Source organism: Maniola jurtina, chromosome 5 (assembly GCF_905333055.1).
Source record: "Maniola jurtina chromosome 5, ilManJurt1.1, whole genome shotgun sequence".
NCBI classification, from domain to species: domain Eukaryota; kingdom Metazoa; phylum Arthropoda; class Insecta; order Lepidoptera; family Nymphalidae; genus Maniola; species Maniola jurtina.
This window is the reverse complement of record NC_060033.1, coordinates 15031653-15056697: the sequence shown is the minus strand read 5'-3', so window position 1 is coordinate 15056697 and position 25045 is coordinate 15031653. Positions and strand designations below refer to the sequence as shown.

The 25045-nt window shown below is 38.9% G+C and overlaps 2 protein-coding genes across 15 annotated transcripts in view; both read left to right on the top strand.

The window, feature by feature from the left end:
- LOC123865063 (oxysterol-binding protein-related protein 3-like) overlaps positions 1–7795 on the top strand; it is a 42797-nt gene extending 35002 nt beyond the window's left edge. For 8 of the 11 annotated variants that reach the window (XM_045905890.1, XM_045905893.1, XM_045905892.1 and 5 more), the window contains 11 exons: positions 544–663; positions 1088–1184; positions 1687–1883; positions 2415–2627; positions 3210–3380; positions 3726–3839; positions 3993–4137; positions 4914–5028; positions 5763–5885; positions 6436–6556; positions 7370–7795. In XM_045905890.1, the coding sequence (XP_045761846.1) occupies positions 544–663; positions 1088–1184; positions 1687–1883; positions 2415–2627; positions 3210–3380; positions 3726–3839; positions 3993–4137; positions 4914–5028; positions 5763–5885; positions 6436–6538 (1398 nt within the window). In that variant the 3' untranslated portion in view covers positions 6539–6556; positions 7370–7795. The remainder of the gene's footprint in view (positions 1–543; positions 664–1087; positions 1185–1686; positions 1884–2414; positions 2628–3209; positions 3381–3725; positions 3840–3992; positions 4138–4913; positions 5029–5762; positions 5886–6435; positions 6557–7369) is intronic. The other 3 variants (XM_045905894.1, XM_045905885.1, XM_045905887.1) reach the window with 2 other exon arrangements.
- An 8376-nt stretch (positions 7796–16171) lies between these two features.
- LOC123865074 (probable aminopeptidase NPEPL1) lies at positions 16172–24995 on the top strand. Of its 4 annotated transcripts, none has more exons than XM_045905914.1 (12): positions 16172–16388; positions 17142–17305; positions 17755–17934; positions 18455–18629; positions 18761–18930; positions 19114–19341; positions 19621–19766; positions 20127–20191; positions 20312–20403; positions 21554–21730; positions 22262–22375; positions 23020–24995. In XM_045905914.1, exons 2-12 carry the CDS (start codon positions 17150–17152, stop codon positions 23116–23118), a joined length of 1602 nt encoding a protein of 533 aa, XP_045761870.1. In that variant the 5' UTR covers positions 16172–16388; positions 17142–17149; the 3' UTR covers positions 23119–24995. The 4 variants fall into 4 exon arrangements, with proteins under 4 accessions (XP_045761870.1, XP_045761869.1, XP_045761868.1 ...); XM_045905913.1 differs by lacking the exon at positions 16172–16388 and adding an exon at positions 16401–16546 and having other exon boundaries at positions 22265–22375; XM_045905912.1 differs by lacking the exon at positions 16172–16388 and adding an exon at positions 16401–16546.
- The last annotated feature ends 50 nt before the right edge of the window (positions 24996–25045 follow it).

Genomic DNA, 25045 nt, shown 5'->3' with positions numbered 1-25045 from the left:
CCACACCCGGTCCTCAGCCTTCCTCATCCAGCCACTTTTTTTTTAAATTTCAATTTTTTTTTAAAATTCACACAAATTTGACCTATTTTTAACATTTTATATCTCGCCAAACTGGTGGGCCAGTAAACTTCCCGCCAGCCGCTTTATATCGTCGCGCGTCGGTCCATCGTGCTGGAGGGCGTCCCACACTACGCTTGCTTGGTTGTATTATTTGCTCAGCGAGCTATGAAGAGGGCTATTTTAGGAGTTTCCCTGAGGGACAAGATCCCAGATGACGAGATCCGCAGGAGAACAAAGGTCACAAGGGGGAAAATACATAGATATCTCGAATTTCGGCACTGGCAGCAAGGCGGACTGCGGCCTGATGGTCAAGGCATCGGGCGCGATTCCCAGAAGATGCAGGTTCGAATCCTGCCGGTCCCGCAATTTTCGATATGTATTTAAAAATTATTTAGACTGTACTATAGTAGGCATCATCCTTGTTGCTTTAGTTCTAAGCCCCGACCACGGCCAATAGCCAAACTTCGCACTAATCTTTAACAGAATCGTCCATTCCAACACTCCCTAAGCTACAGTTCGTCGTGCGTGTCCGCTTCGGAGTTCTTCGACGCGGAAGAACACGAGGAGAACCACAAGCAGAACCAAATCCTTGACGCTGATGAGGTGAGAATGATCTCATTCATTTCTTTACCCTTTGACGACCTAGAGACATATTTACAACAAAACTATATGTTGAAACTACTCTTTTTTGGTAAATATGTATTCATGAAAATATATCTTATTACTTATTAAATACCTTTTTTATAGTAAATTGACACTTAATTTTCTGATGGTTGAGTTTGCTTGACGAAGCCAAGGCCCACTCAGGGCTGTAGTGCTTTGATAGTTATGATATCAAATGAGCATTTTAATTAATACTATTTAAATATGTTAGCGTTTAAACTGTTGTGAGTGATATCCATTATAAAAAACAAAAACTGGCTGAACTCACGTTCCGATTTCCGAACCCATCCGGGGTCTTTTTTCAAAGGAACTCACGACGCGGCATGTAGTCATAAAATTTTCTAGTTCTGTATTTATTTCATAGGCAGGCGTGATAGAATTAGATGGGGACTCTACCTCCGAAGCTGGCTCTCTCAGCAGTGAAGATGGTTCCGCGAGCTCAGACAACTCCGATGCAGCGAGTAAACATACATTTTTTACCATTGTAATACATATATATCAAGATGATTTGTCTTTGAAGGTATTTCCACATAGTAATTATAGTCGGATTTGGATATTCAAAAGATATTGTTGCCGAGGTCCCTAATTTATCTTAAAATCACAATAGTTATAATAAAATTAACAAAATAATACTTCACACATGTTCCTAAGGTCGAAACACTTTATTACTTTTTTAAAACGTTTGTGTCTATATCATAAAAGCTATCTGTATGCCAAATTTCATCCTGATCCATCCAGTAGTTTGAACTTATATATTTAGATCGTAATGTGTATCTGAGCTAGCTGGCGGTTCGCGACAGAAACGCGAAGCAGAGACATGTGTATGGCGTGTATACGTCTCACATCTCGGTCGCAGCACAGAGTTGATCCCCGGAGACGGAGACACGTGTTTCTGTCGCATGTTTCTGTCTCCGGTGTCTGTCGCGGCACGAACCGCCAATTAGACAGCAATGACACTGTTAGCGGTAACAGCAGAGCAGTCAACGCTGCGGCTGAACGAGCACGGGCCGCACTCGTGGGTGCGCCGCACGCGGCTGCCGCACCCGCGCCCGTCGCCCGGCGGGCCCAGCCTGTGGAACCTGCTCTACAAGAACATCGGCAAGGATCTCAGCCAGATATCCATGCCCGTCACTATCAACGAGCCGCTCAACATGCTACAGGTGAATGTGCCTTATTTTTTTATTCGGATACAAGTTAGCCCTTGACTGCAATATCACCTGACGGTAAGTGATGATGCAGTCCAAGATGAAAGCGGGCTAACCTGGAAGGCGTACGGCAGTTTTCACTAAACCCATACTCCTTTGGTTTCTACACTGCATCGTACCGGAACGCTAAATCACTTAGCAGTCGGCTTTGCCAGTAGGGTGGTAACTGACCACCGCCAATCAATGCAATCATAACCTCCTGTCTGGTTATAACCTGCTGGCTGGACCGTTATAAACTACCATGGCGATTTACCGCCGGAGTTCACAAAGCTATAGACTCTACGATTGCAATCACAATCTTCTACAGTGCTAAAAAAAATTATTTATTGTGCAGATTGAAAAAAAATAGGTCAAATTTTTAAATTTTTTAATTGACAGAAACGTGTTGTTTTGCAAGTTCCACATTAACATTTACCAAGCCTAATATGTTCCCGAATACAATACAAGATTAGTGCTGATCTTCGATTTTACCAAATTGGTTTTCAGAGGTTGTGCGAAGAGCTGGAATACTCAGAATTACTAGACGCGGCAGCCAAAAGTGTAGATGCGGTGGAGCGATGTGCGTTAGTGGCGGCGTTCGCGGTCAGTGCGTACGCGGCCGCGGCGAACCGCGCGGCGTCCAAGCCCTTCAATCCGCTACTGGCTGAGACGTACGAGTGCGTGCGAGCCGACAGGGCGTTTAGATTCATTGCTGAACAGGTGTGTTGCACTATACACAGACTATATATATTCACACACATCGTATACGCTGTATAAAGATTTTGTACTATCGGACCGCGAGACATCCGACATCAAGCACAATCTATACAGGGTGACTGGAATTTTAAGTGCGGAAACCAGCCCAGAGAGAAGAAGAAGAAGGGTGACTGGAAATGCGATACATTCCTTGCAATGTTGCAAGGGGTGATAGTAGAGCTCATTTGCAGTATCAAATGACAAAAGAAGCTGCAAATTATCTGTAATATCACCCCTTGCAAGGAATATATCACTTTTCCAGTCATCCTGTATAGTTTGCAAAATATAAAGAGCTAGAATACTTGAAAGTTAATAACGGTAGAAACCTACTTGCTTTGTTAATATAAAAATATGGATGCCCCAAAGATTTTTGCTACGGATTACGGAAATCAGTTTACTGTAAAATTACAATAATCAACACTATAAACGCTTTATTATTTTTGCAAAAAAATATATGTAGACTTTCTCTAATAGCTTTGGGTACTACAAAAATTTAAAAATTTAAATTAAAAATCAAATTTTCTCTATAAATTTTTTTTTGCGCAGGTATCTCATCATCCGCCCATATCGGCGTGTCACGCTGAATCACCTCGCTGGGTGTTCTGGCAGGAGGCGCGCATCAAAACTAAATTCTGGGGCAAATCCATGGAGTTCCAGCCCGCGGGGCGCGTCCACGTCAAACTGTTGACCACGGGCGACCATTACAGTTGGAACAAGGTAAACAAAATATTTCACACCCAGTTTATCCTCTGAGATGATCAAAAACTTTAACATCTGTATTTTTTTAATTCACTATAGACAACCGCTTGACCACAATCACACCTGATGGAAAGTGATGATGTGGCCAAAGATGGGACGCGTAATATTGGTATCTTTAAAGAAGAGCAAATTGACACCTTCTAAACAAGCGCATTCTACCTTAGACCGCATGATCATTTATAATTTGACGTGATTGCAGTCAAGGCTGGTCATGTCGTTAAAAAAATCTGGGCAGACAAGAGACGGGCCAGGGGTTTATTTTCCGGCAGATTTTCTTTAGCTCAGAATGAACTTTATTCGAAGGTGACGACCTGCGTGCACAACTTGTTCGGCGGCCAGCGCTGGGTGGACCAGTACGGCGACATGCACATCACGTGCCACGGAACCGACATCGGATGCAAGCTTAACTTTATTAAGGTAAGCTGGATGAGAGTTAAACGTAAAAATTTTTTTAACGCTGGGGAGTGTATTTACGCATCATAGACACACAAATGCACAGATACACACCCCTCTTTTTGGGTTGGGGGTTAAAAATAAAAGCCCATACAGTATAAAGTGACGTTATTTCAGGCAAGTTCGTGGTCCAGCAGTAGACACGAGGTTCGCGGCGCGGTGACGGAAGGTGGAAGCGGCACTCGGTTGCGCTTGGCGGGGCGATGGTCGGAGGCGCTATATGCCGGGGACCCACCCGCCGCCCGGTGTTTATGGAGGCCTGGTACGTATATGATAATCAATAATTGTCTCTCTATAGCCGTATTCCTCATTACTGAGGGTCGTGACCCCTTTCCATTATTCCTATAATGGTAGGAGTTCTCTTGGGATAATAATGCGGTGTAAATTAAACTTTTACAAGTAATTTGGAATCGTCAAAAGCATCTACCACTGGTTCGGAATGCCTTTCCTACCGAGAAGAACCAGCAAAAAACTCGGCAGTTGCTCTTTTCAAAGATTGGATGTACAATATTATGCCACGTATAAAAGTAATTGAAGTCCCGCGCATTGCTGGAGCGAGCTGCAGGTCAAATCCACCAAGCGGTTCAACCGCCTAGAAATCCTAAAAATCAATAATAAATAAAATAAAATAAATTAATATAGACTGTATATATGTCATTTCGAAATTCTTTGCGACTTGGTACCTACTATCAAACACTAGCTTCTCCTTTCAGCAAAGGTTGCCTGGTAGAGATTGCTCTAACTAAGCAATAAGGCCGCCTTTGCACACAATTGTTTTTTTTTTCTGTTTTTCTTCTTTCTGTGTTGTATTCCTTTACATGTGTTTTTGTGTGCAATAAAGTTTTTCTATCTATCTATCAATATTTTTCTTACTTATATGTTGTCTCCTATTAAACTTAGCACGTTAATTTTAAGTTTACACGAAACAATGTGGTTAATTCTTCTCTAAAAACGTGTTAGATCTGAACAACATATAATATAGTGTCCAGTGTGAGACCTATGATTTTAGCCTAAAAAGCATAATATAATTGGTCACAGGTGCGATGCCTCCGGAACACGAGCTTTATTATGGTTTCACTCGGTTCGCGATGGAGCTGAATGAGATGGAGCCCGGCATGAGAGACGTGCTGCCACATACTGATACGAGACTCAGGTATTAAAAATCGACACTAGAAATTATATCTATGCGTATATCACACTAATATTATAAAGGAGAAAGTTTGTATGTGTGTGTGTGTGTATGTTTGTTACTCCTTCACGCAAAAACTACTGGACGGATTGGGCTGAAATTTAGAATGGAGATAGATTATTACCTGGATTAGCACATAGGCTACTTTTTATCCCGGAAAATCAAAGAGTTCCCACAGGAATTTTTAAAAACCTACATCCACGCTAACGAAGTCGCGGGTATCAGCTAGTTAATAAATACTCTCTTATTATTATTTGCTGTTATAGCGACAATAGGTATACAGGACGATAGAAACTGATACGATTTATGAGATTCAGCCCGCTGACAGACTTTTTTTTAATTTATAGATTAGCGCTTGGCTGCAATCAGACTTGTTGGCAAGGGATGAGGAAGTCTAAGATGGAGCGAACTTGCCTAAAAGATGCCTATTCACTCTTGACTTGAAGGTATCCATATTAAAATTGGAGGGGAAAACTGATGCCGGAAGGGTGTTTCATAATATCCTAGCGGTTAGAGTTAGAAACGAGGAAGCAAATCGCTTCGTGCATGTCGGAGGCAGAGGCTGGCGATGCCTTGCGATACGATAGTAGAAAGGACAGACTGATGGACGGACAGCGAAGGCTTAGCAATAGGGTCCCGTTGGCACGGAACCCTGAAAAAGAGGGAACTAGCTCTGAGTTAAATTGTGATGTACGCAGACCAGACCAGCGCGCGTTGGAAGAGGGGGACGTGGAGTCCGCGGAGCAGTTCAAGCATCAGCTCGAGCAGTCGCAGCGAGAGAGGAGGCGGGACTGTCCCGAACACGCGCCCGCCTGGTTCCGGTCAGTATGTTATGATGGAGAAATGTCCTCCATTATAGCTTAACACAAGGCACATTGAAGGCACTCTTAACATAAGAGTGCCTTCAATGTTCGCTCTGAGTCGAGCGCGAGCGCATGCTATCGAAATTATTTTGAAATTATCATTAAGCAAAGTAATGTTAGGTGTCTATGTAATCTAGGACAAAATACGTAACGAAGAAATCTGTAGTAGTACCAAAGTGTAGAAGAACCAAGACAACGAATTAGTCAGCCGGAATGGCAGTGGGCAAGTCATCTCTGTCGCAAAACCGATGTCCGCTGGGATAGACGTGTTTTGGAGTGGAGACCGCGTACCAGCAAGTGCAGTGTGGGACGACCGACAACCTTAAGAAGGTACTAGGAAGTGGGTGGATGAGAAAGGCGAAAGACCATGTGTGGTGGCGCGCTCTTGGAAGGCCTATGTCCATCAGTGGACGCAAACCATGGATTGTTTGATTGAAAATTTGGCTTAGTTTCAGATCTAGAACACGTATACGGAAAAGCAAGTAAGAAATATAAACTTAACTTGCAGGAGAGTTCTAGAAGGCAGTGAGGAGATGTGGTCGTTCACGGGCGAGTACTGGAAGGCGCGAGAGGCCGGCTTCCCCGCTCTGCAGGCGCCGCGCCTGTGGTGACTGCGCCCCGTACTGCACGTAAGCGATATTAAAAATAATGTCTGCCCGTCTGTCTGTCTATCTATTTGTCTGTCCGTCCATCCGTCCGTCCTAGCTTATGCCCGCGACTTCGTACGCGTGGACTACACAAATTTCGAGCCCCTATTTTACCCTTTTATGGGTTGAATTTTCAAAATTTTTAGCAGATGTCTACGTCACATTAATAGCTAAGATGCATGCCAAATTTCAGCCCGATCAGTCCAGTAGTTTCAGCTGTGCGTTGATAGATCAGTCAGTTAGCTTTTCCTTCCTTTTATATATTGAGGTAAACTGAAATTAAAATTTTTCGTTTACTTATCCATATACTAATATTATAAATGCGGAAGTTTGTCTGTCTGTCTGTCTGTCTGCTACCTTTTCACTGCCCAACAGTTTGACCGATTCCATATACTAATATTATAAATGCGGAAGTTTGTCTGTCTGTCTGTCTGTCTGCTACCTTTTCACTGCCCAACAGTTTGACCGATTCCATATACTAATATTATAAATGCGGAAGTTTGTCTGTCTGTCTGTCTGTCTGCTACCTTTTCACAGCCCAACAGTTTGACCGATTCTGACGAAATTTGGTACAGGGTCAGCTTATATCCCGGGGACGGACATAGGCAACTTTTTATCCCCGAAAATCAAACAGTTCCTACAGGATCTTTAAAAACCTAAATCCGCGAAGTCGCGGGCATCCTCTAGTTGCTAATGTTATCTTTTTATACATCTTTAAGGTTTTTCTCGTTTGATGTAAATTACCTACCCCATTAGCCACACTAATGACTGATTCCATGTTTTCTGTATTTGCAGCCATTACCGCAGCGCGAGGTGCTCTGCTAGGTTGTGCTTCGCTTAGCGTTCTAGCTTTACATTAAACCGTTCTAGCCTTCACTCCATACTCGTTACGCACGCGAAACGTACGGCACTGCGAGAACTCATTGGTATACGTATGTGAAATTGGAAGGGTTCAAATTCATTTTTACGAATTAAGTTTTCTTTTTAAAAAAATAATTTCTAGTTAAAACACCCTAATTATCAAATGAATTCATTTTATACCATTTGGTATACTAAATAATATTAATTTACAACTATCAAATTTTGTCGTAACCGACGTTTTAAGTCGCGTCGCGTTTCAAAAATATGTACAGATGTTTCACGAAGACCGTTTGACAAATGGCCGTATTCACAATCATTACTATGAGGTCTCACAGTGCGCTCGAACGCATAGTGTAGGTTCCACCAATCAGATCTTTGTAAATTGACGTGATACAGTCATCTGATTGGTGGAACCTACACTGTGCGTTCGAGCGCACTATGAGACCTCATAGTAACGTTTGTGAATACGGGTATATGTTTGTGTGAGTGAACACGTACGACATTGTTACAGTGTGCGTGGCGCTGTCTCGACGCGACGCTGTTACGCACACAAATGCGTTAACGCTTATCGGTACACTCACTACCAAGGCTGAGCGGTCATCGTGAAATATAACTACTACAGGGTACAACCAGAACGCTAGCAAAAACTTAGCGCTATTATTATGTTAGGTTGGGGGGTAGCGTTACTATTACGAAAAACAAATGGAAATCATACATTTTCCTAATTTGAATTTGGAATTATGTTCTTTAAAATTTAAACTTTCAATGATACCAAAACCAGCCAGATACAAATAGTATAGCCAAAGAGATTTTATTACAAGTTCATACATACTATAATGCGAAAAGACTTTTCCCCAACCTATTACTACCTTAACACAATCCAATGCCAATAACCATTTGCCTTATCTTGTAGTTTTAGTGATTTAGTATTTCTCAAACCCGCGCTGTATAGCGTGCTAAATTCGGGTCAATGCTCCACCTACGATGTAACATTGACTTCGAGTGACCTATTTACGGATCGTTCGTCAACCTGTAGCGTCAGTCAGATGTTTTATTTGCAATACGTTGTGAACTTTTAAAAAATACAGGATTTTTATTTATTTTATCGTAGTTTTCTTAATGGTATCTAATCAGTAATCATCAGTGTCTGTCTTCTTTTTTGCTAGCGGTCTGGTTTCACTCTGTATATTTTACCCTTATTGTTTTCTGAATGAGATCTATATTTTATTTTTTTGTTAAAAGAGAAATGTTTTTATATTTTTTTTATAGAAATATGGCTGTGAAATTGTTTCCAGTATATCAACAGATATTCGGTGTTAAATACATAGTATTGTAGTTTATATTATATGTTGATTTTTGCTTGTTTTCCTCGATTTATTGTTTTTAATGCAATCTGTAAATATTATTAGAAGTGTCGGTGTCTGTGCATTGTTCAAAGGGAATTAATATCGTAGTGGAATAGAACTATGTTTGTCTAGTTATATGTTGTATGTGTACAGCCACAGAATTCAAAATCGGTATAGAGGTGGTAGTGAGGTTGTAGCCGCGCAGGTGGCTAGTGAAACATCAGTGTGGGTTATTGTAAAAATGGATGTATTACTAAAGTACAGTAAAATTTAATTTACTTTGGTTTGGGTGCTAGAGATATGTATAGTAGGCGTATACTTATTTATGTGTTTAAGTAGCTAAAATGGATGACGCGATATCCCGGTATAACATGTATGCATAAGGAAACAAAGCTGTACTATCACTGCTAATCATTCCGTCTCACTCGCACACTTGTAGGTATATGTAAATTTTTTTTAAAACATTATTTTTTAAAGAACATTGAAATGAAATAAATTTATTTATATGATGCTGTACGACTTATGAAATATCAAACATATACTACCGTTCGGAAAGCAAATTCAAACTCTACTGAGATAAGCTGACAAAAAATGTCATGCCAATATCTATGTAGTCTGTATCGCTACCCAAATATGTCACAAAGCATACGAATAGGTCTTTTCTTTTTAAAATACAATTGTATGAGCTTTGCATATCTGGAGTTTTATAATATCTTAGACGCACTGTGTAAGTGAGGTCGAATGACTAACGCCGTTCATTTCGATTAATTTCTATATGAAATTCTTTATGTTAAAACAGTCGATACCATTTCTATTGTCTTATTTAGAATTCCGTGGTTTTAATATTTGGTTAAGCGGACGTAGTCGCGGGCAGTTCCTAGTATTATTTTGGTATAAATTGTCAATTGGAGTTATATTAGAGTGGAGTGCACAAATGTATTCCCAGAGTCGGTGGAAAGTTGATGTGGTTAAAGTAAAATAGACTTTGTATCTCTCTACTTAAGGTCGATTCGGAATGTAACGCTTATTTCTGTGGGCAACGAAATATGCCTCTAGGTGTAAAATCAACTATTACTCTGAGAGTACAATTTCATCTAAATCTCAAGTGTCACTTTGCATAAAAAAACAAAACTGTACAGTATGCTTAGTATGAGATTTTACTGAATATCCCAAACGTTGGTAGAATTTCAGCATCAAAACTCAATAATGTCTGAGAAAATTGACCTAAATGTCCTTAAACTAAAGTCAAAAATTAAGTACCAGCTATTTTAACGTTGCAAAGTTTCGCTTAAATCGCCGGCTGTAGGCGAACTTAAACTTTAAAACAAAGATGTTAAAGTTCAATTTACTTTAACACTGAAGTGTTTGACTTTCCACTCCTTTCAGCATTGGTGAGAAGCCTACAGTGTGCTCAGTATGAGATTTTACATTATAGAGACAAAGCGTAACAGGAAAATAGACTTTAATGCCCTTATTTTAAAGCTCAAGATCGTCTATAAATTTCCATCCAACACTACAAACGTAAAATTATAATCGGTGGTACTCAATTTTTTACTTTACCTTTTGGAACTTTAGGTCTAGTTTACTCTGTCGGTATTATGTTTCGATCTCGAATCCTATCATCGTTGGGTCAATGTGTTATCTCATACGTTAGCGTTTTACGTTTTACGTAGCTATACGTATGAGTAGATGAGTGGTTTTACTTATTATAAGTCTCCTAGCGGATTTTATAACAACTTTTTATTTTATTTTATTCAATTTCAAATTTCCTTTAGTTTAACCAAAGGGAATTGTAGATATGAATAAATAACAATAAACTGCAAAGACATATTTCGCTGCCTGCATAGTTTTGTCTCTTCTATATTGTCTATTTCCATTATATATCGATGTTGTTATTACTTAGACATTTGGCTCATAATTGAAATATTACACTTCAATGGTGAATTGGTGAAAATTAAAAATGGCGGCCGGACCATGGCCACTAATCTTCGAACCCTATCTTGGACTTGTGCTATTGATTGGTGTAATATAGTTATTTTGAGCGTGTTAAACATAGAATATTTGTATAGGACGAGCTTAGGTTGTATATTGTAATGCTTTTGTACTGTGCATTCTAGCCATGGTTGAAGTACAATTAATATTTTAAGTATGACTACCCCCGTTTTACTAAACTCTGATGATTTTTATGTTTCGGATTGGCTAACACTTCCACTAGTGGCTCGGACGCCTATAACTACTCATATTATAAATGCGAAACTGTGTTTGTTTGTTGGTTAGTCCTTCAATCACGTCGCAACAGTTCGATGTGATTTTTTGCATGAATATAGTTAAAACCCTGGAAAGTGAAATAGGCCACTTTTTATCCCTGCGCTGAAGTGAGACCACATTGGTAGATAGCCCTACTAGGGGCCTCCTTACAACTTCCATTTATACCTATTCTGATAGAGTTGTCACTTGTTGCAAATGAAAAATTCATTGGAAAAAATAAAAATATTGTATAGTATACAGAGCTAAATCGCTAAGCGATATAATTTTCTGATTAAACTTAACACTGTAGTTTATTCAGAACGTCCAAAACAGTTAGTAAAAATTGATAGGTATTTTTAGCGACAATTCCAAAAAAATTATCAATAAGAACAATCGCAATGAAATAATCAGAGGTTTCGTAATACAGGGGTTATTACGAGTATGGGTTGCCGATAATAATGAGCTAAGGTCCGATTTTATGGAAATTGCCTTAAATGAGAAACATATATACATTTTGCAAGTTCTATAAGATTAGACCTCGTTTAGCATTATTCCACTCAAAATAATTACCATAATTGTGATAAATTGCAAGAGACTTATGAAAATGAAAACCTAATAGTTATAACATTAATTAATGCAATAAAAAATGTTAAGTATAATATTCTATTTAATAAACAATTAAAAGTATAAACAATAAAAACTGTTATAAATACACATATTCAATGTACTTAAAAATATTTTCGAAAAAATACAGAATCCGATCCCATTCAAATGATGTTTAAAGGTTGCCACAGACTTTACCGCACCTCACCAGCACATCAAAGTGCTAATAAGTATATCATTTGCACGTTCATTCAAAGATAGCACACTGTCTCTCAAGCTGAGATTTACAGCGTATTTTGACTTTGCGTAGACTTATGTGAAAGATATAAATCTATCTCGTTTTAACTGTGTCTTAGGCTGAAATCTATAAAGCGCAGTTTGACTTTGCTCTGACTTAAGATTGAGTTAAAACGAGACACATTTATGTGAGAGATATAGCTCTGTCTCGTTTTAACTCTGTCTTAAGTCTAAGCAAAGGCAGAGCGCGCTTTATTGATCTCACCCTTAGTCTCAGCAAAGTCTCGCTCTATAGATCTCAGCCTAAATGAACAAGCAAACCACACATGCTGTGCTGAAGCAGTCCGCCATCAATCAGTTACAACCTTTAATACATTTTATCTTTAAGAAAATAACAAATCAATTTTGTCTCTGTAAAAATTCGTCCTCGTTTGGCATCACGGTTTTTTCTTTGCTTTTATAAAACCGTAATCATAATTTATCATACATGTTTATATTTTTTTAATATGAATTACCTTGTTCTATTGTTACATGATATTTTACATATTTTTTTATGAGTAAGGTGTTAGTCGAATAACTATATCAACAATGGGTGACGGATTTTTTCCTGTTTTTAAATAACCCTGATATTATTATTATAATAACGCTTAAATATGCATTGTGTTTGTTGTTTTAAAAACGCCCCGATATACGCTGCACCGCTCAAGCAAAACACATCTCGGAAGTCTAAGGCACATAATATTCAAATGGTGCTGAAGTGGTGCGGCGTAAGTCAGTGACGACCTTTACTGAGCGTTCACGCCTAAAAGAGTAAATATTATTATGATGATAGCTAGTAATACAAGGTACCTACTTTAACCATTTAGTTTGTTCCTTTTATACGGGTGTATAAGGTTGTTTTTTATAAGTGCGGATTTTTCAATCTCCAAAATAATTTTTAACTGACGAATAAAGGCATTGGACTGTTTCTGTGTTTATTCGTCAGTTAAACACTAAGATTCGACAAGCAGGAACGTCAGCCGCGCGGCGGTCGCCTGCTATGATAGTTAATGACGCCATACATACTAGCTAGTGCACGTATCTAGATTCGCGTCCTGGACGCTCCCGCATTCATATCGCAGGTATGGCCATAGCTTTACTTGGCGATTGAAAAATCATGACATAACATGGTCACAATTTAATAATTATAGTATATATAATTTAATAATATACTACTATAGAATAACTTAAAAGGATTGGAACATAAGCATGTTCATAATATTCACGCGAGGTCCTAAGAGACTAACGGGCACACTGAAATATGCCATTTAAGTTTTGACATTGTGTGCAACAGAGTTAGCCATATTGTTGCTTATTCCGTTGTAGAAAATCTCCAAACTAAATGGAGTGGTCTGGATCTAGTGTTACCTTTTTCCGCAGGTAAAATTGTGAAAGTTATAATAGCACCACGTTTAGATCTGTCATTTGTTTAATTTCGAGATTGTATGCCACCGAATCTGCAAAGAAAATTAATAGCAATACAATTTGGCTACGAATGAATTTTGACAAGTTCAAACAGGGTCTGTAAAAAAAATTAAATCTCAGGAAAGAAGTAACTTACCTACAGTTACAAATATTTGTTTTAATCAAGCACCTTCTCAAAATTTGCCACCAGCTCTTCAACTAATATCAAAATGTCATTTAAAGAATTGACAATAAGATAGTTTCGCGTATAGATTTACTGTTATCGATGTGCTATTATTTAGAAAAGGAACTATAAAAATTACTTGTTATGAATTTCAATTATAGATAGATAGAAATATTTTTTAATCTACGACTATAGGTCATAGCTTCTTTACACGACGCCGTTCCCACACAAAACCCGCACGGCTCTGCCTCCAATCGAAGTGACCGCTAGTTATCTACGCGCTGACAGCTAGCAGAAAGCTCACTGTCCACGCGATAACACTACGTCGTCTCACTACTGAGCACGTTATAGCTTGCTTGAGTGGCCCGCACCCCGTAGACGCGTGGGACGCTCGCTAGAAACGCGCGGCAAGCGAAACTTCAACCATCGAATAGCTCGATTGCGGCAAGCTTGCTGCGCGTTGTTTGCAATTGTATGTTGTCACTATGAAATATATGTAAACGGCCCATATTTGAATGTTTATTCCTTTAACGTGCGGTGTCGTGTAAGTGAGCTGTGACCTTATTCCTGCATTCTTACGCTGTTGCGGCCTAAGGTTTATTCAGCACGCTCGTATAGACTCTAACATTCGTATTCATAGTCAAGATAGGGGCTTCTTGTTTTATTCCCAACCTCACTCCATGAAGCCCTCGACAACCTGGGCGGTCTACTTGGCTTCTGGAGCGAGCTTGGACGGATGGAGTGAAGACTTCGGCGGGGAGGGGCAATGCACGCACAACAGACGGAAACGTTTAAGTACGGAAACCAGTCTAGAGAGAAGAAAGAAAGAAGCTAGATGACTTGTGTCAATTCAATTTTTATACAATGCATTAAGGTTGAATATGACACATGTAGTCTGAATAGGCTCTAATGAAGCCCCTATACCTTGACTATGAAGAACTTATGTTGCGTGTGTATGTGTTGCGTCCATACGTAGTAAAGAAGCCCTAGCTTTATGTGAAGCTGCCATCTTGTATATCTACTTTCGTGACGCGTTTACTAAACAGTACCGTTTTATTTCTCTCTGGGTATTAATCACCTACTTTAAGGGCCTGTGCAGACGAGTGACTAATGTACGCGGAGGACAAAAGTCCCTCATTTTTACTGCAGTGTTTAGCCATATTCATCGTAGTCCATCCTGTGCGTTATGCGATGCAGTTCTTAGTGATCCATTTTAGGGTTCCGTACCCAAACGGTACCAACGGGTTCCTATTACTAAGCCTCCGCCGTCCGTCCATCTGTCTGTCTATCAGCGGGCTTATTGCCACTATACCAATGTATATTCAAAATGGCCACCATAAAAATTTAAAAAGTTTAAAATTTCTCTTGTACGATGGTACGGAACCCTTCGTGTTCGAGTTCGACTCGCTCTTGACTGGTTTTTGGCCTCCGCGGACAAGAGTCCCTTGTTTGTGCAGTCTGTACCTAATGCTTAATTATACCTACTTACTCGCCTATAGTTTTACATAAATGTATTGTTTTGTAAATAAGTTTGTGGTGAATTGTTATTATTTATACGAAATTGAGAAGTAACTTTGACATTATGTAATAATGTTTGTACTTTTAATCGTGATTCCAGTTTTTAATGTAATTAAAATTATATTGAAATAAATCACTAACAGGTTTATTAACACTGGTTTTCCTTTTCCTCCCGTCGTAGAGGCACATCCCCTTTTTAATCTAGAAAAGCATTATAAATAATAAGATTCCGATGAATTGAGAACCTCCACCTTTTTTGCAAGTCGGTTAAAAATCAGTCCAATGAATACCTATTCAAAAAGCTAAACGATTTCTCTTTTATTTGTATATATTTTTTTTTTAATTTTCATAAATCCATAACTAGTTATGGTTTTATTTTCAAAAACAAAAATTTTTGGACGATTGTTACATGACAACATAAACATTTCTCTGAACGCATTTCCACATGACATTGATAGTAGGGATGTACAGGGTATTTTTGCTTTCAAACGATTTATGATCCAAAAATCGATTCTTATCGGATTTAACCATGCTCTTGAATCGATTTCATAAAATCGTTTCAAGATTCAGATTAATTGTAGTAATCGTATGACATTTTTAACTATATATATATAAACGATTTTAATATCTTAATCAACCATATGTAAATTTTCACTTTTTACATTTGTGACAATAATTCACCCAAAACTTTTAAAAATAATAATTTGTGACATCTCGCCTCATTGGTTACGTTCTTTCATAACTACTGGACTTTCATTTGAATCAATAAATGGTGAATATAAATCACTGAAATAAGCTGCACCATAGGCAATAGGTTTTATGCAGTTACTTAGTAGAAAGTATTGCACAATGCACATCGAATTTTAAAAAAAGATTTTATTAATATTTTAATAACGAACGATATAATAAAAACGAATTTTAAAGTTTCATAGAGCATTACCTCTGTCGTTGAGACCGACCAAATGTCACATAAGTGATAGAGACGACGGGACAAAAGTTCTATGTGCAATAATTACTGCCGGCACCTGTACTTACTTTTGAATTGATTTACCTGAATATCGCAATGAATCGATAGAAAAACTAAAAATCGCACAGTAAAGGGACATCCCTAAATAATTGAATTTGAGTTATGGTTTTCCGTTTTTGACAAACGTCACACGTCAGTCGTCACTCGTCACATCAAGCAATGATTTGGCAATAAGTGGAGTAAAAATTTATGTTAAATAAATCAAAAGAAAGCTTATCATTGCACTTTCTTCGCGATAAAATAACATAAACAGTTGCTGTTTAATTTATCAATCGATACATGATATCAATGTTGTCCAGATAACAATTTCACGGTGCAGTAGATTGTGAAAAGTGGGTGGATCTCAACGTAAGTGTTTTTAAAAGTTAGCGGCTAGTATTGCTTACTTTTATCGCGTTTGTTGTTATTATCGACACGTCATAGTGTTATGTAAGTAATAATGCTGATAGTTAAGCTGATACCATGCAATGCCACTGCGTTGCATCGACTCATAATGAACTGCACAGGTGAATGACCTTTACGAGTTATATTTGGCTAAATTAATATGATCCGTTTATAAATTGCATGTTCATGCACTTTGGCTCGAATTGAGGTTATAAATTTTAATTATCCAACTCTGCAGTAGATATTCTAGAATACTAGATTATAAGTGTATCTGTATTTCTGTCTACCAGTCTTTTGCTTAGTTACCTTTCCATGACTGAACAGATTTTAATGAATTTCGAGATATGTATAGTCAATTATACTTAATATAGATATTCTGGAGACTTTCACTTACTTAAATTATAATTTAAGTAAGTGAAATTTTACAATGTTTGAATAGTTAAAAATTAAAAGTGGTTAATTTTTATAAAAACTCAAACTGCAATAAGCATAAATAACCCAACAATTGCTACATGTACCTTACATACCTACTATACTATGCAAGATACAACTCTCTTTTGCTTAAACCTTGATGTCCAGTGTCATACTAATTTGAATCATAGAAGTTTAGTTCTGAATAACTTATACCTATTATTTAGTACATAGTATTTGTTGTTATTAATACAACCTATCTACTTTAATAAGGATATTTGACTTTGACTTCAAATTCAATTCCAGTAAGAAGAATGTCTCACTCACCAGTTAGCATAAAGTTCAAGTGGGGTCTGAGTGCGTCAGACCCTGAGCAAAAGCCAGTGCTGTTTGTGGGGCAGGCCTCCCACCTTGCTGCCTTGTCTTGGCAGGATGTTAGCTGCAAGCTCGAGCCCAAAGTCTCTGAAGAGGTAATTTCTAGTTAATTTGAAAATTAGAACAGTTGTTAAATCTGTCTGATGTAATGCCATTGTACAGTCAAAGGTCGTAAGTCGTTTAGCACCTTAACGATCATATTCGCGTGGCACAGTTATGCACAAGCATTAGGTGTGGGGTGTTTTTAGAAAAAGATCATAAGTGCAACAGGTTTTCGATGCAATAGTTTCTTGGAATCGCTACTCGAATTCTACATTACAATAGCCTAGGATAGTTCAAACAAGTTGAAAGAAGCATTCCAAGACATATTCAGTTTAAACTATGTTTGAGGAAGTTCTTGTTTTACAGTTTACCCAACAGATGTCAAAAAAGTACAAACTCTACAAATTTTTTTTATTAGTGTCCATTTCTGTGTACCTGTTAAGTTAAGTTAAGTTAAGTGATCTCTAGTTTTGGTGGTCTCATTGCTGTGTTACATAATCAGGCATGGCGCCGAGGCATCAACGTAGCCTCGCCAGGCGAGCTGTGCGAGATTTGGCCGCGCGCTGCGTCGCTAGGGGTCCTGCCACCGCGCCGCTCGCGCCACGCGGCGCCCGCACGCTCGCACGCACTGTCCAAACTCGTGCGCTCCGGCTTACGCTCCTCTTCTGAGGAGTTTGTAGTGGTGAGTAATGATGACACCATTACCCCTGCCGATATTGAGACCCGACAGTAGTCCCCTCACAAGCTCCATAAGGAGGACACTTAGACAACCATTTCAATGTTCCAATTATTATTGGAACATTGAAATGGTTGTCTAAGTGCAACCAAATACCCCAAAGCAACCCTCAATGACATTGACTCTAAAGAGTTTGATGTGGTGTGTAATGATGACAGATGACCCCTTTAGTGCCGTTTGACTTATTAATGAGCTTTATAAGTTCCTCTTTCAGGAACCTCTAGTGGACCTCCTAATTACCTAACCTACCTAACTATCTACCTAACCCCTAATTACTTAAGCCAGGCCAATAATTGTCCCTATATGTGCTTCATAATAATCCCCAACCCAAACCCCAACCCCCCCTCCCTCCCTATCCTCTTGAAGGATAATTCAAGAACCTTTATGTAATGATCCCCTTAAATGACATCTTCAGACACCAATAAACAGATCATATGGTATAATACAGTAAAATGAATTATTTCAGCTGGTATGTCGCAAGCGAGACGTCCTCGCGAGCGCAGTGGCGATCGCCCGCGCGATACCGCTGTACAGCGCGCGCTCCGGACCCAGCCCGCTGCCCGGCAGCCTCACGCCGCCCGTCACCCCCACCACTACTACGAGGAACACCCTCACTGTAGAAATACACATTGCACAAGATGGTAATAAATAACAAATTTTATTTAAGACAGCCAAAAAAGCCAGCAAAATAATGACTTGAAATGATATTTGTCCGGCAAACACTTGCCAAAATCAGTTGGACCAATTATTATTATTCATCTTTTATTTCTAGAAGGTGACTCGGAAGAAGAAGGCCTGGGTCCCTTAGACCCCGAACTCCTAGAGAATACGTTATCAACTGAGGAGTTGAGCACGATACAAGACGTAGCGGACGCGACCAGGCTCGCCGCGCGTATCACTGACACGCCCGCTAATATCATGGACGTGGACGCGTTTATTGAGGTACGTCATAAGAAGGCCTGGGTCTCTTAGGGAAAAGTTCAACATGACGGCTGTATAGCGCCATTTTCAAATGTGGAAAATTTAACTTTTTGTTCTTTGCTGTTTGATTATGACTTGTATATACACAACATAAAAACTTTTTTTTTTTCAATTAACAAAAGATGTGTCCTTCCTTACTTCTAGGAAGCGTGCAAAGTAGCCAAAGATCTGGATATAGCCGAGCCGACGATAATCCGTGGAGAGGAACTGAAGGAGCGGGGCATGGGTGGCATCTACGGCGTGGGTAAGGCCTCCGTGAAGCCGCCTGCACTCGTCGCACTCTCGTACACCGCCGCAGGTGCGACAGAGACGGTCGCGTGGGTCGGCAAGGGCATCGTGTACGACACCGGCGGTCTGAGCATTAAGGCACGGGTAAGATTCTCTTTCCCCGTCCATATACAGCTCTAAAAATGGATGAGGTCCGAATGTGCTAGAAATGACGACTCCGAATCAGAAAACGTAGCATTAAAAAACCCCGTTTGTGAAGAAAACATTGTGACAAAATCTGCATGCCTAAGAGTTCTCTATAATGTTACATAGCCTCGATAGATAGATAGATAGTGTTAGACTATGGCCTTAATTCTTCTCATTCTGAGAAGAGCATCTGAGACTGATCGGTTGTCTGTTTCATGATATACTCGCTGTTTTCAGACCTCCATGGTGGGCATGAAGGGCGACTGTGGGGGTGCAGCCGCGGTGTTAGCTGCCTTCTCAGCGCTGGTAAAAGCCAAGCCCAGCATTAACCTGCACGCGGTATTGTGCCTCGCTGAAAACTCCGTCGGACCCAACGCTACCAGGTACATCAACCTTGAATAAAATATAAAAGACCCTATAGTATTAGTATAGTAGGTATAGTAGTAGTTCACGACATTTAGGAAACTTCTGACAAAACATCGAGTCTTCGACAGCTGGCACGCGTCAAATGTTAGTATGTTTGACGCTAGGTAGCCTTAAAGTAGCCCTATTTTTCTTTGATTTCACGTCTGTTTTTCTTCTCTATGACTCTTTGTACTGCGGCTTTGTAGTCCGCAATAATTTGATTTCACGTCACCCATAACCTAATATTTAACATATCGTGGATTCAAGATTAAACCGAGAGTTCCCTCACTCTAGTTCACTCTGGTATTAGTCATAAAATATAAATATTTTTTTTACAGACCTGACGATATCCACCAGCTGTATTCAGGGCGCACTGTAGAAATCAATAATACTGATGCTGAAGGTATGAAACAACCTCTAACTATACAGAGCTCCTTCTTTAAGGGCGCCTTAAATACCATAAACAACTAACGCAAAATGATTAGACCTATTCAAAAAAACTTGTATATGCGTATATTTACAGGTCGCTTAGTGCTAAGCGACGGCGTCGTATTCGCTCAGCGGGATTTGAAGGCGGATACCATTGTTGACGTCGCCACACTCACTGGAGCACAGGTAATATAATTTAATTATTACATTACAAATTACTCAAAATTTAAAAAACACAAACACCTCTATAAGAAATACCTCTATAAGAAAACTAGAAAAGAGCTGGTAACTTTCAAACGGCTGAACTAATTTTCTTCGATTACAGCTAAGAACACTCAATCAAGCCACCTTTCAAACAAAAAAACTAAATTAAAATCGGTTTATTTGGTTAGGAGCTGCGATGCCACAGACAGATACACGCGTCAAACTTATAACACCCCTCTTTTTAGGTTGGGGGTTAAAAATAAATTATATATGATAAAATGTATTATGTGCTCCAATAGATGTGCTCCCATTATCAGAGTAAATAAGATGGGGTAAATCTCACCGTGCCACAAATGTATGTAAAAATTGCAAATTAAATTATTTATTCATTCAAAATGACTTGATTTTAAGCTGGGAACAAACTAAAGCATGATAATACGTTGCGATGAACGTTTATAGTTTGTGTAGTTGTCATATGATCCATCTGATTAACCGATTTTGACTAAATTTGGTACAAACAAAACCAACACCACCGGCCTATCTCCTATCAATCCATCAATATTCTTATCAATAAAAACCTCTCGCACTGCCAAGGTCACTGGTAGAGATCTCTTATAGAGATAAGTGCTTCGGGAATCTACTTCTAATAAAATAAAATCAACAAGCTATAATACTTATTATGATGAAACTTTGTAGCATCATAATACAATTAAAAAAAAACCCGCCAAGTGCGAGTCAGACTCGCGCACCGAGGGTTCCGCACTCGTGTATTTTTTCCAACATTTTGCACGATAAATCAAATACTATTATACATAAAAATAAATAAAAATCTGTTTCAGGATGTTCACGTAAAGCCCTTTCATATGATACGCCACTTGGTATAGTTATCTTATTTTGAAAATTGAAACACATTTTTTTTTAATGATGTAACCACAAATTCACGGTTTTCAGATTTATTCCTTTACTTGTGCTATAAGACCTACCTACCTGTCAAATTTCATGATTCTAGGTCAACGGAAGTACCCTATAGGTTTCTTGACAGACAGACAGACAACAAAGTGATCCTATAAGGGTTCCGTTTTTCCTTTTAAGGTACGGAACCCTAAAAAAATGTTATTATTCCCATTGTCAGGGTACAGCAACAGGCAAATACCACGCGGCCATCATATCCAACTCAGCTCGCCTGGAGAGCCTCTGCGTGAGCTCGGGTCTGGTCTCCGGGGACTTGGCTCATGCTCTGCCCTTCGCTCCGGAGCTTCACTTCTCCGAGTTCAGCAGTGTCGTGGCCGATATGAAGAACAGTGTTGCTGTGAGTACAACACACTAAAGCTGACATCTATAGAGGACACTTTGACTTTGCTCAGACTTAAGACACTGTTAAAAACGAGAGAGCGTTGTACCGCTGGCTTAAATCCGTCATTTTAACTGAAACTTAAGTCTAAGCAAAGTCAAAGTGCGCTCTATAAATTTCAACCTAACTGATTTCCCACAGCTGGCCTTGGCATAACTCTATAGCTATCCTTATATATATCCTTTGCACCATTTTGGTTGCCTGGATGAGATCGCTAGGTAGCGATAAGACCGCCAAATTGGGCCTGCCTATATTTTTGTTTTGTATGTGTTTTCTATACTAATTTGGTGGTGTACAATAAAAGTATCCATTCATTTACTCATTCATAGGTAACCTATGTAAATACTTTATCTATCGGTGGAAAGCATAAAATCCGTTCAATACTTTTTAAGATTGTGATAGTAAGATTTAGGACACAGCTAACGCCATCTAGTGGTATTTTTAGGATGTTTCAATTTTCTTTAACGTTAACAATGGTTATGTTTGAAGCAGGACCGAAACAACGCTCAGCCATCTTGTGCGGGGCTGTTCATCTTGGCACACCTCGGGTTTGACTTCACCGGCGCCTGGCTGCACGTGGACATGGCGGCGCCCGCGCATTGCGTGAGTACCCTGTCTCTCTGCGTCTTATTCCTCATTGCTGAGGGGTTTGACCCCTTCCTACAATCACAAATCACATAATGGTAGAAAATTTCTTGGGATGATAATGAAACCAAATAGTTTGTGTTTGAATATGGGATGACATGGTGTTTACAATACAGAGTTGAGATACATCCAGTCAGGAACCCAAGGACATACAAATTTTTTGTGGTGCGTTCCCAGACTTTTCCTCGGTTACAGGAAACAAACTATGGGACGCGTCCGTAAGCCGCGTCCGATAATTTGTTTCAGGCTTTAGAAAACGAGATTTCGCCTTAGGTTTAACAATAATTATATTATAAAAAAATAACCGAGACCGACGTCTTAAAGTGTTCTCCGGGGCACATAAGGAACTGAAAAGCCAATATCAGACAGATGAAGTCGGTCACCCATCCAGTTACAGACTTAGGTCAACGTTGCTTAGAAACAAATTAAAAAAAAAGTCATTTTATTGCAGGGCAGGCGACCCATAGAAACATTAATGCTTTTACAATTATGCGAAACCACACATACGAATTATATTAGGAGGCTATTTGTCTCTACTGACATTATCGATTGTATTCGGTGGTATTCGTATAACGCTTAACAGTCTACAACTAATTTTTCAGGGCGAGCGTGCAACCGGCTACGGTGTAGCACTGCTGACGGTTCTGTTTGGCGCCCAGACGCGCAGTCGACTGCTCAAGGCGTTGTCGCCCAACAAGTGACGACGGTACACTCTCACCACCGTCCGCGTGAGCGGCCTCTAACCACCACCACTACCAGCCACCATAAGTCCCATCTATATGACGTGCAAAATATGGCTGAAAAAGAAATGTGTTGCATTGAATCAGGAGTTACTTTGCGGAATTCCATGATATCGAGGAAGAAAAAGTTTAATTTGCTATAATCCGTCAAAACAGAGTAATCTATGTGGTACAACGTGCAGTATGCGGTATGCACCGTCTCCCTTCCCTCTACTAAAGAAGCAGGAAAAGCAAGCAATCTATTTCTTTTATCATAGCATGATAGCAATATTTCATATTGGTGGTACAAAGTGGTGAAGCGTGTTTTGCGAAATCATAATACTTATAAGTACACGAAATATTAATTAGAATTGCCTCAATAGAAACATTAAATAATTATTTAATAAAAATAATTACACATTTCACACGAAATAATAAACAAACACCATCAACTGAGAGTATCATACCAAAATAATAGTGTGTTCAAATAAATATAATAATGTTTTATAGAAAATTTCTCAAAAAAAAAAGATTTACGCGCAACACACACCTGCAGAGTGGAGTGGAGCTGAGGCGCACCGCGACAGCTCACGACAGTTAGGAAAGTTGTAACGAAACGCCAAACTTCGCCTACCCATTTCGTCTGGTAGGCTATGAAACTGTACTAGGATTTCACATCACCCCTAACCTAATATTTGACAGATGTCGATTGAAGATTAAAAGCAAAAGTAGCCTTGCTCTAGTTCACTCTGGCTGCATCTTTGTATAAGACAACTCAGACTCTTATTTTCTACATTGTCATCATACATTTAAAATTCATCATCATGAACAACCCATCACTTGACGATTTATAGGCCGCCACGCTGGCCCAATGCGAATTGGCAGACTTCACTCACCTTTGAGAACATTATGGAAAACTTTCAGGCGTGCCGGTTTCCTACTTGCCTTCACCATCAATTGCTCAAAAGTTAATGTCCTGATGCCACTCAACTCTGCAGATGTGCGTTGCTCCTTAGGTTTAGATTTTTTTCTAGTAATAATATCTTTTCGTGTCAAGTTATTTCGAACTTTTATAAATAGCTATTGTATTGGATTTTTTTTAAGGAAAATATTTTATTATGTAGTAAAATTTTTTTTTTGTCACTAACAATAATTTATTATATTGTTATAAAAACAAAATATTTTTATGGCTTAATAGTAATCAACTGTTGGGGAATAAATAAATAATAACTTTATTTTATTACGATTGTGATTCCAACTTGTACTTTATGCGATTTATCAGCATTTGTTTTTTTTAGATTTTCTTTATTTTTAATACCCCATAGACAAAGAGCCTTGTATTATGAAACTTCCGGTTCTTGGATTGCGATCATCGTTCCTATATTTGGGTGAATTGATAGATATTAAATAGATAGAATCTGGAGTATATGGGTTTGATAAAAGTGCCATACCCCTTTCAGCAACAATCTGCATCGTTACTTGTACATCGTACGTACCTACGTCATGTTAGAATTTAGTAAAAAACATCAATAGAAGATGTAGGTCTCAATAAAAGCCGCCATTCTAAATGCTAAAGTATTGTTCGCGTTACTTCTGTCCAAAAAATATCAGAGTTATTTTCAAGTTGTACCTTAGAAAGAGGCAAGACTTTTACTTCAACAAGACATGTAGAACCGAGGGAGTGAAATGAGTTTATATAAAATGATTGCGATCATCGTAACAGTCGTATTAAAATTCCGTAATACGGGGCAAGGCTAGTTTAAAAGCGTTTATATCAGACAATAGTTAACGTAGTAGGTATAGATGTAAGGCAAATAACACCAGTGTTCATTATATCATAATCACACTAATATTATAAAGGCGAAAGTTTGTATGTGTGTGTGTATGTTTGTTACTCCTTTACGCAAAA